The sequence below is a fragment of the Sander lucioperca genome, chromosome 9 (assembly GCF_008315115.2).
Source record: "Sander lucioperca isolate FBNREF2018 chromosome 9, SLUC_FBN_1.2, whole genome shotgun sequence".
Classification (NCBI taxonomy): domain Eukaryota; kingdom Metazoa; phylum Chordata; class Actinopteri; order Perciformes; family Percidae; genus Sander; species Sander lucioperca.
Genome location: NC_050181.1, coordinates 26,582,424 through 26,601,098, shown reverse-complemented (window position 1 = coordinate 26,601,098; position 18,675 = coordinate 26,582,424). Strand labels below are relative to the sequence as shown.

Genomic DNA, 18,675 nt, shown 5'->3' with positions numbered 1-18,675 from the left:
CTTTGACCCTTGTTTGGCAGTTACTGTACTCTGCCTTTGTATCATGTGCCAAAAACAAGGAGTCGTGCAAAGGCAAAAGGCAGTAACTGACATATAATCAATATTTGCTTGCTGTTCACCATACTTACATCCATTATAAGAACACCTAACCAAGGTCTAGTCATCATGGTATTTGTTTTAAATGATATAGAAGACCTTTGGTTGTTCCTATTTAGTGCTATAATGATCAGGATAATGCGGCAACACTAACACAGTTAAACAGTATGACAGATAAGTTACTTTGCAGTACAGTATGTACAATATGAATAAATACAAGACATATTTTCTCAATAAAGATAATTTAATTATAATTGAATACAAAGGTACATTTATTGTTTAACAATAAATATATTATGTTTAACACTTTTGCAAGGCACTGTATCCGTGTCCTATTCTCATTAGGGGCTGAGCCCCCCTAAAGGTCTGGTCCTAGAACCGCCCCTGGTTAAGGGTTAAGGGCCACCAAACTGCTCAAGATGCACAGTCAACAAACTTGACTTGGATTACTACTTTTTAATTCTGAGATAACATTGACAGAGTTGACCGACCATTTAGGTTAGCCTACTTTGTACGGACGTTAGCGATAACTAGCTTAGTGCTATTATGGATTTGTGTACGATCTGACATGAACAAGAAAGAAGGAAGGAAGCAAGAAGGAAATATGGTTCAAACAAGTATGGATTGTTGTGGATACAGCAGATGACGTGCATTGCTATGGATTATATCAAAGAATTTCTAATAAGGGAAGAAGTTGCACTCTCTCGTTACTTCCGGCTTCTGAACTGGTTGCAGTTCCACCAGAGTTCCATATAGGGGGCGCTCACAGGCCAGTGCAGAATGAATGGGACTCTATGGAGCTATACCCCTCAAAATCCACTTTTCTCAGGATATAATTGTTTGTCTAGTAATTTGAATGTTGCATTCGAAAGGGGAGGCTAAGAAAATACACACTGCTGGGTGTTAGATTTTTTTAAAGTGGCTTTTTTGTTCTAAAAAGCCTTTTAAATTGTCAATGACGTCATACACACATACGGCCAGAGATTCTGCTTTACGGCGAGCTCTGAGTCACTTCCTTTTTTCTCTCGAAGCATCGACAACACAGCTGACACGTTAGGCTCTCCCTGTCAATACACGGGCTAGAAAGAGGTTTGCTAATGTTTTAAAGACCACGCCGAAATATTCACTCTGGCATTCTGGTTCTGCTTCGGATGCCATCAAGCGGGATCTCTGATCGTAATCAGTCCTTCACTGACCAATCAGCATTCATTAGCAGAATGCTAGCGTGTTATGGGCAACAACTACTCAACCTGTAAGAAATCGAAAGGACATAAGTACTCGTTCATGACGTGACACAAATTAAATTTAGCTAGCCTGGGGCTGTCACTGACGTTGACAGATCTGAACCATCGCCACTTTATTTCAAAGATGTGTCGTGTGTATGTTACGTGGTTTGGTGACAATTAAAAGTGGCAAACTTTGACAGTATGACAAAGCCAGAGTACAGTAACATCACGGCGGCACAGTAACATCTCTCTTGATGCCTGGCTAAACAAAGTCAGAACACCTTAACTCAACTTCAGTGTGCCGGAACAAAGGCAAAGAGCCGTAACAGCTGTTACGGTGTTCTGCTGTGGTTTCTCGTATCGTTTTGGATGTTACGGTTGTCATAGCCCTTTATTTTCTCGTTAAAACAATCAAATTGACTCACGATATTTATTCACATGATAAAGGAGATCTCAAATAACCCAAAAATGACATTAACTCATTTTTGACCAAACATGATGTTACGGCGTTTTGCCTTTGTAGGGCAGCACAGAAGGCCAACAAATGTCACGTCGTCAGCACACTGAAGGAAGTTAAAGTGCCATATAACAAACTTAGAGTATGTGTTAGAAAGATATTGAGCCATCACCAAAACCTGAGCAGCCAAGAAGTATTTTACAACTAAAAACGTCCATGTTTTCACATGTAGAGCAGATTTTAAATGAGGAAACAAAGTCAAAATGCTGTTCCTCTTCTTGGAGTGTAGAAAAGCTTGATAGCCCCTCCCTCCTCCTCTCGCTCTCTCACACACAGCGAGCTCTACTCTGTTTACATGTCCTTGTTCCCTCCCCTTCAGATAGATCTCCAGTTTGAAGATGGGTGTAACCAACATGCTGGTGTAGTGCAGGAGCTGAGACACATGCTGTTCAGATCAGAGCTCAAACTAGTTTCCATTCTCAGGAAGTGAGACTCAGACGGTGGTTGTCACTGAGAGGTGAAATGGCGCAAAAAGGAGTTCAGCTGGACCGGGAAACTTTCTCTTGTTCCATCTGTCTGGATCTAATGAAGGATCCGGTGACTACTTCCTGTGGACACAGCTACTGCGTGGACTGTATAAAAAGCCACTGGGATGAAGAGGATTGTAAAAAAATCTACAGCTGTCCTGAGTGCAGGCAGAGCTTCACACCGAGGCCTGTCCTGCTGAAAAACACCATGTTAACAGATCTAGTGGAGGAAATGAAGAAGACTGGACTCCAAGCTGCTCCTGCTGATCACTGCTATGCTGCAGCTGAAGATGTGGCCTGTGATGTCTGCACTGGGAGAAAACTGAAAGCACACAAGTCCTGTCTGGTGTGTCTGGTCTCTTACTGTGATCAACACCTTCAGCCTCATTATGACTCCCCTGCGTTTGAGAAACACAAGCTGGTGGAGCCCTCCAAGAATCTCCAGGAGAACATCTGCTCTCGTCATAATGAGGTGATGAAGATGTTCTGTCGTACTGATCAGCAGTGTATCTGTTCTCTCTGCTCTGTGGATGAACACAAAGGCCACGACACAGTCTCAGGTGCAGCAGAAAGGACTGAGAGGCAGAAAGAGCTCCAGGGGAGTCGACAAAACATCCAGCAGAGAATCCAGGAGAGAGAGAAAGATGTGAAGCTGCTACAACAGCAGGCGGAGGACATCAATCGCTCTGCTAATAAAGTGTTGAAGGACAGTGGGAAGATATTCACTGAGCTGATCTGTCTCATAGAGAAAAGACGCTCTGATGTGAAGCAGCAGGTCAGATTGCAGCAGGAAAGTGAAGTGCGTCGAGTCAAAGAGCTTCAGGAGAAGCTGGAGCAGGAGATCACTGAGCTGAAGAGGAAAGACGCTGAGCTGGAGAAGCTCTCACACACAGAGGATCACAACCAGTTTCTACACAACTACTCCTCACTGTCACCACTCAGCCAATCAACATCCAGAATACATATCCGTCCTCTGAGCTGCTTTGAGGACGTGACAGCGGCCGTGTCAGAAGTCAGAGATAAACTACAGGAGGTTCTGAAAGAAACAAACGTCTCCGTGACAGTTACTGAAGTGGACGTTTCACTGCCACAACCAGAACCCAAGACCAGAGCTGACTTCTTAAAATATTCACGTGAAATCACACTGGATCCAAACACAGCATACACACTGCTGTTATTGTCTAAGGGGAACAGGAAAGCAACAATGATGTGTAAAGATCAGCCTTATCCTAGTCACCCAGACAGATTCTTTGAAAGCGGGCAGGTCCTGAGTAGAGAGAGTCTGACTGGACGTTGTTACTGGGAGGTGAAGTGGAGAGCAGATTTAGTTTTTATATCAGTCACATACAAGGATAACAGCAGAGCAGAGGATGAATTTAGATTTGGATACAATGACAAATCTTGGGCATTGTATTGTGACTTTAACAGTGTTAAATTTTGGCACAACAAAGTCGAAACTCCCATCTCAGGTCCTCCGTCCTCCAGAATAGGAGTGTACCTGGATCACAGTGCAGGTATTCTGTCCTTCTACAGCGTCTCTGAAACCATGACTCTCCTCCACAGAGTCCAGACCACATTCACTCAGCCGCTCTACGCTGGACTTATGCTATATGATTTAAGAGACACTGCTGAGTTCTGTAAACTAAAGTAGACAAAAGTCGTTTAAGGGTTAAACTCTATGTTTTCAGTCTTAAACTTATTTTGTCTCCATGTTTGTTGCTAAGACCTGACTGTTGTGGCATTTCTTCATTGCACAGAGATCAGCTGCCAATCAAACATTATGGGATGTCCTTTGACATCTTGTCATTAGTTGTAGTGTAAATGTTTGAGTTTCTTTAGGCGGCGCTCATTCCTGTGTCTGTTCAGCCACGGAGGCTATCACTGCTCATGATGATGTTTGCTGACATGAACTGAAAATGTAAACTTCTCTGCTCTCTAAATGTTTGATGAATATTTGTGATTACGTATTTGTATTTTGTTGTGACTCTTCCACTGCATGGCTCTGAAGAGAGAAAGCACCAGACCTTCTTTATATTCCATACTTTGTTCTCTCTGTGGAGAAATCTATAATCACATTAATGTGTTTGGCGAACCAAATGTTGTTGTTATGAGGTATTGTAGAACTTTATCCTGATCATAACCAACAAGTAGATCATTCATTATTCTCTTTTACATAACTGAGATTCAAACAAACTGATTGTGTGGAGGACGTGAATCTGTACGTGAAACCACTGGACACTTTACTGATGGGATGTGTGAACAAACTGAAGGTTAACATGATGAATAAACTAACATGAACCAAGTCTTTTCTCTTTGTCTTCATTCCAGGGTTTCATAGAAAGCTGACGGATAAAATGTGAAACTGATATGAGATTATAACTGAGGCCCTTTTCCTCCTGAAACACCACAACGTCTATAGTTCATGTTTAGAGTCAATCAGTCTCGGTCCTTTCTACTTTCCTCACTAAAACAGCTTCGTCACAGAGAAACAAGCAGTTGTCTTTCACTTGTTGCTTTTACAACTTGCATTTTCTTTGTTCACCGAGTCAATAAAGAGGATTTATTACCCAGACATAAAAGTCCTGACGCGCGTTAGAGACAACAGACATTGTGTAGTTGATTCTTTACATTTGGTTACAACTATTTCCATGTTTTATCAGAATTCGACAAGCCAGAGACATTTTAACGCTTAGCCTCAAATCTCACATTCCCAAATACTATTTACAACCTGAGAGCTGAAACTCTTCTCTCCCATGTTCCCCATGAGACCTGAATGCAGCACCAGTGTTACAGGGTGTGACTCCTTTGAACAAACTGACACAGTGTGATATTACATCTATTTAAATGTCTCTTTACTGATGTCGTTTGACGTTTGGACATGTCCTCCTGCAGTGAACATCCCAGCAGGTTAGAAAGTGAAATGTAAAAACTGTTGTAGGACACAAGAGGGCGCCTTCATCCTGCTAACCAGGGATGTAGTGGAGGTAAAAGCACCTCAGCTCACTTCATCTGCATGTTCTAGTTAAAGGTCCCATGGCATGAAAATGTCACTTTATGAGTTTTTTTAACATTAATATGAGTTCCCCCAGCCTGTCTATGGTCCCCCAGTGGCTAGAAATGGTGATAGGTGTAAACCGAGCCCTGGGTATCCTGCTCTGACTTTGGGAAAATGAAAGCTCAGATGGGCCGATCTGGAATCTTCCCTTTATGACGTCATAAGGGGAAAGGTTACCTCCCCTTTCTCTGCTTTGCCCGCCCATGAGAGAGAGAGAGACATCATGGCTTTTAAACGAGCAAAGTGGCAGTTGGTCAAGGCCACCGATCCGATATTAAGATCGGATATCGGTCCCAATATTGACAAAATAGCTGAATCGGGGATCGGAAAAATGAACAGATCCACGTTTTGTTCATTTTTTTTTTCCTCTGTCGCACGTGTGTCGCATGCTGGAAGAGTTGAGTGTATAAATAAATAATTTAGTACATTGCATCTATGTTATTTTGTCTTAATTAGGAAAGTAATGTTTAGTTAGGAAAGTCTGGTGCCTTTAGTCTCTTCCACATGGTGCAAGGAAGGTATAAGGTGGAAGGTATACAGTGTATTATTAATTCACCAACGGTATCGGATCGGTATCGACAGACACACAAAGCCCAGGCATCGGTATCGGGACTGAAAAAGTCGGATTGGTGCATCCCTAGTTTTCAGGCTGATAGAAACCTTTATAATAAACATTCATTGTGTCACACATCATAATAATTGATGCAGAAACAATATCTGTGTGGCTTCCTTTGAAATTAAGGCAGTTCTCTGTGTTAAGTTAAGGCTGCCAGTGATGGTCAAAGGTTGAAATTCATCAGGAGTGGCCGCTCACACAGAAGACCAACAAATGTCACGTCGTCAGCACACTGAAGGAAGTTAAAGTGCCATATAACAAACTTAGAGCATGTGTTAGAAAGATATTGAGCCATCACCAAAACCTGAGCAGCCAAGAAGTATTTTACAACTAAAAACGTCCATGTTTTCACATGTAGAGCAGATTTTAAATGAGGAAACAAAGTCAAAATGCTGTTCCTCTTCTTGGAGTGTAGAAAAGCTTGATAGCCCCTCCCTCCTCCTCTCGCTCTCTCACACACAGCGAGCTCTACTCTGTTTACATGTCCTTGTTCCCTCCCCTTCAGATAGATCTCCAGTTTGAAGATGGGTGTAACCAACATGCTGGTGTAGTGCAGGAGCTGAGACACATGCTGTTCAGATCAGAGCTCAAACTAGTTTCCATTCTCAGGAAGTGAGACTCAGACGGTGGTTGTCACTGAGAGGTGAAATGGCGCAAAAAGGAGTTCAGCTGGACCGGGAAACTTTCTCTTGTTCCATCTGTCTGGATCTAATGAAGGATCCGGTGACTACTTTCTGTGGACACAGCTACTGCATGGACTGTATAAAAAGCCACTGGGATGGAGAGGATTGTAAAAAAATCTACAGCTGTCCTGAGTGCAGGAAGACGTTCACACCGAGGCCTGTCCTGCTGAAAAACACCATGTTAGCAGATTTAGTGGAGGAACTAAGGAAGACTGGATTCCAAGCTGCTCCTGCTGATCACTGCTATGCTGGACCTGAAGATGTGGCCTGTGATGTCTGCACTGGGAGAAAACTGAAAGCACACAAGTCCTGTCTGGTGTGTCTGGCTTCTTTCTGCGAGAAACACCTTCAGCCTCATTATGACGCAGCTCCGTTAAAGAAACACAAGCTGGTGGAGCCCTCCAAGAATCTCCAGGAGAAGATCTGCTCTCGTCATGATGAGGTGATGAAGATATTCTGCCGTACTGATCAGCAGTGTATCTGTTATCTCTGCTCTGTGGATGAACACAAAGGCCACGACACAGTCTCAGCTGCAGCAGAAAGGACTGAGAGGCAGAAAAAGCTCCAGGGGAGTCGACAAAACATCCAGCAGAGAATCCAGGAGAGAGAGAAAGATGTGAAGCTGCTTAAACGGGAAGTGGAGGCTATCAATCGCTCTGCTCATAAAGTAGGGAAGGACAGTAGGAAGATCTTCACTAAGCTGATCTGTCTTATAGAGAAAAGACGCTCTGATGTGGAGCAGCAGGTCAGATCACAGCAGGACACTGAAATGAGTCGAGTCAAAGAGCTTCAGGAGAAGCTGGAGCAGGAGATCACTGAGCTGAAGAGGAAAGACGCTGAGCTGGAGAAGATCTCATACACAGAGGATCACAACCAGTTTCTACACAACTACCCCTCACTGTCAGCACTCAGCCAATCAACATCCAGAATACATATCTGTCCTCGGCGCTACTTTGTGGACGTGAAAGCGGCCGTGTCAGAAGTCAGAATTTTACAGGAGGTTCTGAGAGAGAAGTGGGCAAAAGTTCCACTGGCTGTGACTGAAGTGGATGTTTCACTGCCACAACCAGAGCCCAAGACCAGAGCTGACTTCTTAAAATATTCACATGAAATCACACTGGATCCAAACACGGCAAACACTCGTCTGTTATTGTCTAAGGGGAACAGAAAAGCAACATTAATGAGTGAAGATCAGTCTTATTCTAGGCACCCAGACAGATTCACTAAAAACCTTCAGGTCCTGAGTAAAGAGAGTCTGACTGGACGTTGTTACTGGGAGGTGGAGTGGAGAGGGAGAGGAGATTATGTAGCAGTCGCATACAAGAATATCAGCAGAAAAGGGGATTTAAATGAATGTGGATTTGGACAAAATGACAAATCTTGGGCGTTAGATTGTGACAAATGCGGTTATACATTTTGGTACAACAATTTGAAAACTCCCATCTCAGGTCCTGAGTCCTCCAGAATAGGAGTGTACCTGGATCACAGTGCAGGTATTCTGTCCTTCTACAGCGTCTCTGAAACCATGACTCTCCTCCACAGAGTCCAGACCACATTCACTCAGCCGCTCTATGCTGGACTTAGATTTTTCTCTATAAGAGACACTGCTGAGCTGTGTAAACTGAAATAGACAGTTTACACAACGGGGGTTTAAGTCTGTGTTTCAGTTCCTCCAGGATTTGCAAGTTCTTTTTTGTGTTTATCGCGGTCCAAAATGCCTGATTTTGTTGCAGCTTTTGGAAACATTTCGATAAAAGCTGCAATGTCTGCTGTATTTTTGTTGCAATGAAATTGCGGGATATAATGGTGGACTTAAGACATAAAATTTTAAAAAAAAATGTACTGAATGAAGTTTAAACATATCTGTCAGTGGCTTGTTGATGTTCACATTGTAAAAAGTTAATTTATTTAAGGTTTGATAAAGTACTTACTGGCCTTTAACTTTTTATTAAATAACGAGCATAGCTGTCCTCAATTTAAGTCATCGTGTAATTACCGTCTCATCTCCGGTTTCTCCTGCATTTACCACGCGTGTGTGTGTTCTTGTTTAACTACATTTGTGGGGTCCAAAAACCGGGATTCCAGCATACTTGTGGGGTCCCGACAGCTTTGTGGGGCCAAAATGCTGGACCCCACATGTTTAAAGGTCTGTTTGAGGGTTAAGACTTGGTTTTAGGATCAGGGTTAGAATTAGGTTATGGTTAGGGTGAGGGTAAGGGTTAAGGTTAGGCATTTAGTGGTGATGGTTAAGGTTAGGGTAAGGGGCTAGGGAATGCATTATGTCAATGACGGGTCCCCACAAAGATAGTGAAACAAACGTGTGTGTGTGTGTGTGTGTGTGTGTGTACAGGTTGGCACGGTTGGACTGGTATTTTAGAATTGATTAGTCTCCATGTTTGTTGCTGAGAGCTGATTGTTGTGGCGTTTCTCCACAGCACAGAGATCAGCTGTCAGTCAAACATTATGGGATGTCCTTTGACATCTTGTCATTAGTTGTAGTGTAAATGTTTGAGTTTCTTTAGATGACGCTTCTTCCTGTGTCTGTTCAGCCACGGAGGCTATCACTGCTCATGATGTTGACCTGAACTTAAAATGTAAACTTCTCTGCTCTCTAAATGTTTGATTAATATGTGTATGGATGTATTTGTATGTTGTTGTTGTTTCTCTTCCACATCATGGGTCTGAAGAGAGAAAGCTCCAGTCCTCCTTTATCCTCCAAACTTTGTTCTCTTTGTGGACGTTTGTGAAGAAATCTATAATCATACAGTATATCTGTTTATCCTGATCCTAATCAAAGAGATTATTCATTGTTCTCTTTTACATAACTGAGATTCAAACAAACTGATTGTGTGGAGGACGTGAATCTGTACGTGAAAGCATTGGACACTTTACTGTGCTGTTATCACCATATCACTTTCACACATCCATTGACTTACTTACACCTCGCTTTGTGCCGGCTTTGTAATGCTTACTTATTCTGTACTTTATGTAGCATAGTGTATTCTGTATTCCTGTACTGTATTGAATGTTCAACTGTATGTTATCTTGCACGCCTATGCTTTTCTTAGCCAGGTCACCGTTGTAAATGAGAACCTGTTCTCAACGGCCTACCTGGTTAAATAAAGGTTAAATAAAAAAAATGTAAAACATTTAAAAACTGATGGGATGTGTTAACAAGAACCATTTCAGGCTTTCATACAAAGCTGACGGAGAAAAGGTGAAACTGATATGAGATTATAACTGAGGCCCTTTTCCCCCCAGACACTGTTCCTGCACTTGAGGTCTGATTATAATTTAAAACCTTTAATTGTAAACATATAATATATTCATGTGACAGAATCAATGTGTGTAAAATGTTCTAAACAGACAATAGTTTCTATAAAAAAAAAACTAATCAAACTACCACAGGGATAGTTTCACTCTGCTGTGGGGGTTTTGGGGAAAATCTCATTTCTTCAGATTACAAAAAACTGGCATTTACAGGAAGTGTTGTTATTCCTCCTTCAAAATAAAAGGTGCGTTATTAATGATTAAAACACAAAGCGTTAGACTTGTGTCTAGTTTCCAGATAAAAGAGCTGCTGGGCCCTTATGTAAAGCTCTTTGAATTGCCTTGTTGCTGAAATGTGCTGCCTTGCCTTGATCTCTTAAAAATGCTCGTTTAACCCTCATGTTATACCAGGTCCAATTTGACCCGTTTTCAAAATTTCAAAATCAGAATTTGTTGTTTTTTAAATAAAAATCACCCAAAAATTAGATGGATTCCATACAATGCTCTTTGCACGTACAATTCATGATCACTACTTTTATTGAATTTTTGATGTTTTATTCAAGTTTTAGCATTTCAAAAAAATTGAAATGGTTTCAAAACTGTATTCTGTTTAAACTTTGACTTTTTTAAGTCTCTGATTATCCATCAACACACATTTCCTCTAATATTAGTCTAAATATTTCATAATTTCTGCTTTTTCATCTCAAAAATTAGGTATAACTTCCTACAAATTAGTAGCCTGGTTGACACCAGACCATTCTCAGCTGTAACTGAGAGTGGGTCTGGGGAAGCTTCATTCACAGCCCATTTCCAAAGGGGCGTCACCAACGGACGCCGCTCAAACGCCTCTGGGTGCAATTGGATAGTCCTTCAACCAATCAGAGCGATGAAGGAGATGACGCTTCAACGTCGCTGCACTATCGTCAACGTGTAAAGCCCGCCTCAACGGTTGTGATTGGTGTAAAGCCTGCCTCAACGGTTGTGATTGGTGTAAAGCCCGCCTCAACGGTTGTGATTGGTGTAAAGCCCGCCTCAACGGTTGTGATTGGTGCCTCGATTTCGAAAAATTGGAAATGGGCTTGAATGGGCTCTTGGCCAGACTGACCTGCAGAGCAAATCTCAAATTTGCCGGAAGTTCGTCAGGGTTTTCCCAGGCTAATAAATGAGGATTATTGTCCATGAATTCCAAAAATAAGTGTAAACCTAGTGGTAATAACTTGGCGTTAGTGGTGTTGGGTTGTTTGGTAAGAAAAAGCATCAAAAACGTGAAAAAAACATCAAAAGTGTCGAAGAAAGTGATATAAATGTAAAAAAAAAAGGTCAAAAAGGTGTTCATTTTTAATTTTGACGCGGGAGGACAACAAGTGCACGGTCGAAGGGAAGACAACACAAGGGTTAAAAGCTACCGCTCACCTTCCTGCTTTTACTTTGAAAGTCCTGACCGGAACCTGTACTGTTTGGTGTTTTCCTGTGACAGCTGCAGGGGCTGTTTCCTGTGAGTGGGCTGGGCGAGGCTCAGTGACAGCTGCAGAGCTCTGATCTTCACTTTGAACCACAAATTAAAAGATTTTAAAACTAAAGTCCAGAAAAAAACAAGAAGAATCAAAGAGTTTAATCTCTCAGCGGAAAGAAGAGCTGTTTTTTCTTCACTTCCGGCGGAGAAACCTGGAGGAAAACAATCCGCTGGTGAGTTCAGGGTCAGTCCCGTTATTTCTTTGTCTGGGTTTCTACACAAGATTCTGCTGAGATCAACATAACAAAAATACGAAAACAAGAACATAACAAGTGGCTTTTAATTTGTTGGACGTTTTTAAGTAACTTAAATCTTTTTTTAAACATTTTGATTTCATGATAAGCAACATTTTTCTTTCAGTTATTTGCGGTTATTTGATAAGAAATGAAATAACTTCCTTCCTTGCTGTGCATTATGACAAATGCAGGCTTCAATATTATTATTTCCTGAGGTGCAATACATATTATAATCTCTCATAATAATGTAATACTTGCAGGACGATGCCAACAGACTTTATCATAGAAATATTTGAGGAATGTTGTCGCTAAAAATAGCTTGAAGCGATACGGACACAATGTAAGTTATGATATGAAGAATATAGAGAAACTGTAGTGTTTTAGTGGAGAAGTTAGGACAATAAGCACACTATAAGGTATTCATATTGTTGCAAATATTACTAAAATACCTTTAAAAAGGGTAGAATATGTAATACATCCACTTCAGAGCAGCTTAAACACATAGTAGGAATAATATAAATCTATATTATTTAGAAATACAAAGTAATATTGACAGAAAAGTGGCAAAATAGAGCATCACACATACCAAAGTGGCACTAAAGCAACATTACAGGGCAGAAAAATGAATAAAAAGGCTTTAAATGACAAGTGCGTGTGTACAGATTTAACTTCTGTAATCTCGTATACAAATATTATTTAAAAAAGTACTGTAGAGACACTCCAAGACTGTGTCTGTGTCTGTGTGTGTGTCTGTGTGTGTGTGTGTGTGTGTGTGTCTGAGCTGCTGATGGTGAAATGGTTTGATCCATCTTTCTGTTTCCTGCTACGCATTTTCCTCCAACATCATCAGCTCCATCCAACAGACTGCTGCTGCTACTGCTGCTGCTGCAAGGGATGCTGGGAAACAAGGAGTGGGAAGGGTCCAATGTAACAATATGAGGGGGGGGGGGGAATACAAAATCAAAAAAAAACAGCACTTCTAGCGGACGCTAACTGAACCCTTAAGATTTGAATGAACCCATGACTTTTCCAGGGCCAACATCCCATTCGTAGATGTACTGATAGCTCAGTCATCAGGATGTTGTTGGTTCAGCCCAGCAGGGCTTTAGACCGTTAGTGGTGTTTGAAACCACGAGGAGCTTTCTACAGTTGTAACAGAGGAAGCCCCCCCCCCCCCCCCCACCCTCCTCCATTCACTGTAACAAACAGTCTCTGTTTGCTGCCTCCTAACAGTCTCTGACCCAGTTATCTTTTATTCAACGCAACAACAGAACGATGTCAGGTCTTTGACAGACTTGCAGCAGGAGAACACGCTTAGAAAAGAGTGCAGATATTTTCAGAAAAATAAGTATTTATGTGACAGAACTTAAGCCTTTGAACAGATTTTGAAAATATACTTATTTGCGAGTTTTTCCTCGCCACTGTTGCGCTAAATGCTTGCTCTTAGGGGAATTAACTAGAATTGTTGGGGCTTTGTAAACTATAGATTGTGGTCTAGACCTACTCTATCTGTAAAGTGTCTCAAGATAACTCCTGTTATGATATGATACTATAAATAAAATTGAATTGAATTGAATTGCTTCTCCAATTTGGGAACTTTGGATAGAAATTTGGGTAGACTGGAAGATAACTTCAGTATTTTTCTACCTGGACCCTATGTTCCCATGTGATTGTGTCTAAGTGACTGATGGGAGCAACAATCTTTGACATTGGTCCAGTATTAAGCGAGACAAAACAAGCTGCAATCTTACATTAAGGGCATTATTTTGAGGTTCTTTGAGGCGTTTCTTTCAAGGAAGTTTCTCATAAAGACTTACAGCATCTTCTTTTCATCAGTGTCCGTGTCAGTGGGGGTCCGGGGTCTTGTTGATGAGGCTGACTGTACTTACTTATATTATGAACTATATTTAGTTCAAAATATTTTTTGTATTTATTTATTTATAACGGACAACACACATTAATCAACATTTCTGTAAATGTTAGCCAGCCGGCTAATTTTTAACTATAATCCTTTGGCCGGATGATTTTAGACCAGAGCAGCAAGAAGCAGCAAGATATTAGTGCAGGTTAAACTACACAAACAAGAGTCAACAAGACACCATACAGACAGCTAAAACAACAGAAAAGCTTTATCAGCTTGCCATGCAGTGCCACAGGAAGCATCAAAACCCCAGCACAGCTACACATCAAACAGTGTCCACCTTCAGTATAGGAAGCCATGCAAACATCAGAACACATAGTAACATAGACCTAACCCATCTCCTAACACCGCTCAACCATGCAAAGCCGTAACAGCAGTAATGAAAAGATGATACTAGGCTACATCAGTCGTTAGGTATGCGTTAATATTACACTGATTGTTAAGATGGTAAAATATTTAAAATACAATTTAATTTTTCATACATCCCCAAAAAATGCAGGGCGAGTTAAATTTGATACCGGGCAAGATATCAACACATCAAACATGTCAGCAGCAGTTTATCAGTAATAACAACAATAATATAAAAAATACTGGTTTAAAAATGTTCACAACTCTGACTATGCAAGAGCCAGGCCTTGAGACTTTGTGTGAAATGATGGTAGGTGGTGCAGTTTCTTATTTCATTTCTTATTTATTCTTGTCTTTGGCATAATCTGCTTTTTTTCTAGGGATAGACCGATTATCATCCCTGGCCGATTATTGGGCCGTTTTTTTGGCAGTTTGCAGATTTTCTGTATCTGTGTTTTATTTGCCTGATAACCGATTTCAGAAAGTTTGTATATCACAACTTTCATTGCATTTGGGTGTTGTATTCAATTTTATGGCATTTGAAGAAAAACAAAAATGATAAAAGAACGTTGAAAAAAATCGTCAAAAACATCGGAAAAAGTACCGAAAAAAGTGGAAAAAAATGCAGAGAAAAGAGTTTGAAAAAAAAAAAATTTTTCAACGTTTTGGTCGTCTTTTTCGACACTTTTGTCACTTTTCCTGATTTCTTTGTCACTTTTTTTGTCGTTTTTGTCATTTTTTCCAATTTCTTTGTCATTATTTCCAAAGTTGTTTTTTTGGTTTTTTTTAAATGCTATGAAATTGAATAAAACACCCAAATTCAATGAAAGTAGTGAACTGATCATTTATTTTACTTGTGAAGAGCGTTGTAGGGAACCATCCACCTTTTTTTGACAATTTGGTTGATAGAAACCTAAATTTGTGATATAGAAACTTTCTGAAAATGGGTCAGATTTGAACCGAGGACATCAGGCGGGTGGTCTACTTTGGCTCGGCTACAGCTCTGAGTCTGACTTAATGCCCCCCCCCCACAACACTATCTGACTCTCTGTTACTGGGGATTATGTTGAAAGTTTGTATTCATTTTATCATCGGCCTAAAAAGAACAGTATCGGTCGTTCCCTATTAGGGCTGAACGATATGAGGAAAATATCTAATTGCGATTATTTTGACTGATACTGCGATTGCGATTTGATTCACGATATTGGAGGGAATGATCATTTTTGTCTCATTATTCTCATTTCATTGAAAAATATTAAAATGAAAATGATTATAGTGTGAGTTTTGCGAGGATCTGTACCAAACAAATAATCTTTTGTTTTTATTTTCATTTTTAAGATAATTTTTTGGGGGCTTTTCCCTTTATTCGATAGTGACAGTAAATAGACAGGAAAGGGGGAAGAGAGAGAGGGGATGATACGCAGCAAAGGGCCGTCGGTCGGATTCGAACCTGGGCCGCTGCAAAGGACTCAGCCTTCATGGGGCGCACGCTCTACTGGGTGAGCTAGAGGTCCCCACAAAGATGTTTTTCTGTAGTCTGAAGGATAGGATTTGTAGGCCGGGACGTCTCTGCAGCTCCACAATACTTCATTCAGAACGGTTTAACAGATATTGCGCCCCTATGCAATTTGGATATTGCTTTAGTCCACATGTGTCAAACTCAAGGCCCGCGGGCCAAATCCGGCCCGCAAAGCAATTTATGTTCACAATACATTTTGGCCCACCTAGTTGTGCGCCAAACCAAAAACATGGGAAACTGTTTTTCAACTTGCAATTACGCAAAATTCAAAGCAGAATTTGGCAAATTTGCCGACTTTGAGACTCAGAAATTGGTTTTGGAACTTTTTTGCTGACTTTTTCAGGACTTTATGTGGACCAAACTGTGAGTGAGAAGACTATATGAGACATGCAATAATTGAGTCAAAGATATTTAACTTTTTCGATGAAATAAAAGCATGTCAATAAACTATACATGTCTGGCCCTTGATGTGATTCTCTTTTTCCAGTGTGGCCCTTAGCGAAGTTGGGTTTGACCCCCCTGCTCTAGTCCATATTCTGCAGCCCTAATCCCTATTTTTCACCCTGAGGGATCCAGCCCGGTTAGAAGTGATCCAGCTTTGTGATACCAGAAAAACTTGAGTAAAACGCAAATATAGCTGCGTAACTCACTACTCTCACCTCGAGGTGCAGTCTGTCTCCCCGTCATCTGGTTTCTCGTGCACATGAAGTCACAGGAAAGCAACACGTGACTTTACTTCTACAATCAGTCCCACCGAGGCTTCAGAGAGTCTGTCGGAGTTCAAGTTCCTCCCAGCAGACACAGAGTTAACAGGAAACATGAGCTCAGAGTCACAGCCCCTCTGTTTTGCTCTCCTTTCTTTCTTTCTTCTGCATTTTTTCCCAGGCTGCTGCTGCTGTTGTTGCTGCTGCTACTGCAGCAGGATGTGAGAGAACCACAACACAAAACCAACTGAAATAACTGAAGAGGCCACAACAACATCTGAGCAGGGACGAGTTTGAAGGTACGGCTTAAGAAACTTTATAAATATCCTGACTAGAGCTGCAAAGATTAATCAATTTCAATCAATTCAACTTGATTTCAGACACACAGTTTAGTTGTCAACTATTAAATTCATCTCCAACTGTTTTGATAATGGATTCATCGGTTTGACTCATTTTTAATTTTTAATAAAGTAAAACATTCGGTAAAACTTTACTTGAAGGTAACTACATAAGAGTGACATGACACATGAACCCTAACTCTAACTCTAACGGTCTTATTGCTATAGTAGTGTGTCTGTGTGTGCTTATGTGTTGTTGATGCGTCCTAATGTGTGTCTATGCACTTTCACCTGTGTCTACTGTGTATGATACTGTGTGATGTTTTTCTCATGCCATCAACCTGCCAGTGGTCATGATCTGGAATAGTGGTTGTGTTATTTTACTTGTCTATGCCCATGTCTTTCTTGTTTTATGTGTATTTGTTGTATTGTTGTAGCATATCTATTGTATTTAAGCCATCAACCTGCTAGGGACTGCAGATGAAAATTAGCCTGCATGGCTAAATCTGGCACATTTACATGTTGGACTCTGTACTCATGTTGATTAATGTGCGTTGTCCCTTTTAAATGAAGAAATCTAAAAAAAACTAAAAAAAACAATGGGCCACAGTTTTGTAGGAACCAATGGGCCACAGTTTTGTAGGAACCATTGGGCCACAGTTTTGTAGGAACCAATGGGCCACAGTTTTGTGGGAACCAATGGGCCACAGTTTTGTAGGAACCAATGGGCCACAGTTTTGTAGGAACCATTGGGCCACAGTTTAGTAGGAACCATTGGGCCATAGTTTTGTAGGAACCATTGGGCCACAGTTTTGTAGGAACCATTGGGCCACAGTTTTGTAGGAACCAATGGGCCACAGTTTTGTAGGAACCATTGGGCCACAGTTTTGTAGGAACCAATGGGCCACAGTTTTGTCCCATTGACACATTGTTGGTTTGTGTGTGCTCGCGGGATGTGTTGACTGTGTGTTTCTCACTGCTGGTGTCCGCTTTCTGATGTCTTTCACAGATCGACGGAAGACTTAGCTCGACTTCAGACAAACATGGCTCTGTTCTTCTCCGGAGCCGTTACAAGTACGTACATCCTACACACGCAACACATCTGCATCGGCACATTTCTGTTAAGGCAGGGCAAGGCAAGGCAGCTTTATTTGTACAGCAACAGGGCAATTCAAAATGCTTTACATTAAACATTAAAGAGCAGTTAAAAATATAAAAAACAGATAAAATAGGAGGACAATGGTTACAGTTCAGTATAAGAAATGAACAATTATTTAAAGAAAGGCAGCATCAAAAAGAAAAGTCTTTGCCCTTGATTTAAAGAACTAAGAGTTGCAGCAGACCTGCAGTTTTCTGTGAGTTTGTTCCAGATATTTGGAGCATAAAAACTGAACGCTGCTTCCCCCTGTTTAGTTCTGACTCTGGGGACAGCAAGCAGACGTGTCCCAGACCACCTGAGACGTCTGGCTGGTTCATAGTGTAGTAGCAGATCAGAACTGTATTTTTTGCCCCAAACCGTTCAGTACTTTATAAACCAAAAGAAGTATTTTGAAATCAATAAACAATTTTCTGTCCGCTCAAAGTAGTGACTCGTGCTTATTGTTGTCGCTGTGCATACTCTGAACCTGCAAACATATGATGGATCTGATCAAACGTGCGGCGTCATGTCTGTCACATTCTGCAGAGTTTTTTATCAGCTTCACGTCAGCTCGGCGGCTCAGAAGCGTACGTTTACTCAAGTGGTTTCCCAGGCTGAGCTCAGGAATGCTCTCTGGCTCTTCAGGCTGATAAAAGCCAAGTCGTCTCTATTTAGAAGCACGGTCGGCTTCACAGAACAGACATGTTTCATACCTGTGTGTGTGTGTGTGGAGTTTATTACCTGTTTGTTAGCTTAACTTATGTTAGGGCTGTGCAATTAATCAAAATTTGATCAAGATTTTTGGCTCCTAGTGATCACAAACACAATGTAATTGAGAAAAACTATTATACTGAACAAAATTATAAACGCAACGCTTTTGTTTTTCCCCCCATTTTTCATGAGCTGAACTCTGAAAGATCTAAGACTACTACTATTTCTCTCAAATATTGTTCACAATTCTGTCTACCCTAACCCTAACACCAGATACTGACTGGTTTTCGGACCCCAGTACAGTACAACTGCACATT

At 41.0% G+C, this 18,675-nt stretch overlaps 3 protein-coding genes across 3 annotated transcripts in view; all 3 read left to right on the top strand.

The window, feature by feature from the left end:
* Positions 1-2,089: 2,089 nt before the first annotated feature.
* On the top strand, positions 2,090-4,605 carry LOC116044842 (tripartite motif-containing protein 16-like). Its single transcript, XM_031292384.2, has one exon. The coding sequence runs from the start codon at positions 2,302-2,304 to the stop codon at positions 3,955-3,957; it is 1,656 nt and encodes a 551-aa protein (XP_031148244.1). The 5' UTR covers positions 2,090-2,301; the 3' UTR covers positions 3,958-4,605.
* Positions 4,606-6,458: 1,853 nt separating this feature from the next.
* On the top strand, positions 6,459-8,486 carry LOC116044838 (tripartite motif-containing protein 16-like). Its single transcript, XM_031292368.2, has one exon. It carries the CDS (start codon positions 6,626-6,628, stop codon positions 8,288-8,290), a length of 1,665 nt encoding a protein of 554 aa, XP_031148228.1. The 5' UTR covers positions 6,459-6,625; the 3' UTR covers positions 8,291-8,486.
* Positions 8,487-11,352: 2,866 nt separating this feature from the next.
* The window catches only part of tmem71 (transmembrane protein 71), an 18,006-nt gene continuing 10,683 nt past the window's right edge, over positions 11,353-18,675 (top strand). The window contains exons 1-3 of the mRNA XM_031292485.2: positions 11,353-11,616; positions 16,353-16,470; positions 17,519-17,583. Of these exons, the coding sequence (XP_031148345.1) occupies positions 17,553-17,583 (31 nt within the window). The 5' untranslated portion in view covers positions 11,353-11,616; positions 16,353-16,470; positions 17,519-17,552. The remainder of the gene's footprint in view (positions 11,617-16,352; positions 16,471-17,518; positions 17,584-18,675) is intronic.

Bases quoted from the DNA above. Each gene is read 5' to 3' on its own strand.
- LOC116044842 (XM_031292384.2), top strand. From the start codon at position 2,302: ATGGCGCAAAAAGGAGTTCAGCTGGACCGGGAAACTTTCTCTTGTTCC.
- LOC116044838 (XM_031292368.2), top strand. From the start codon at position 6,626: ATGGCGCAAAAAGGAGTTCAGCTGGACCGGGAAACTTTCTCTTGTTCC.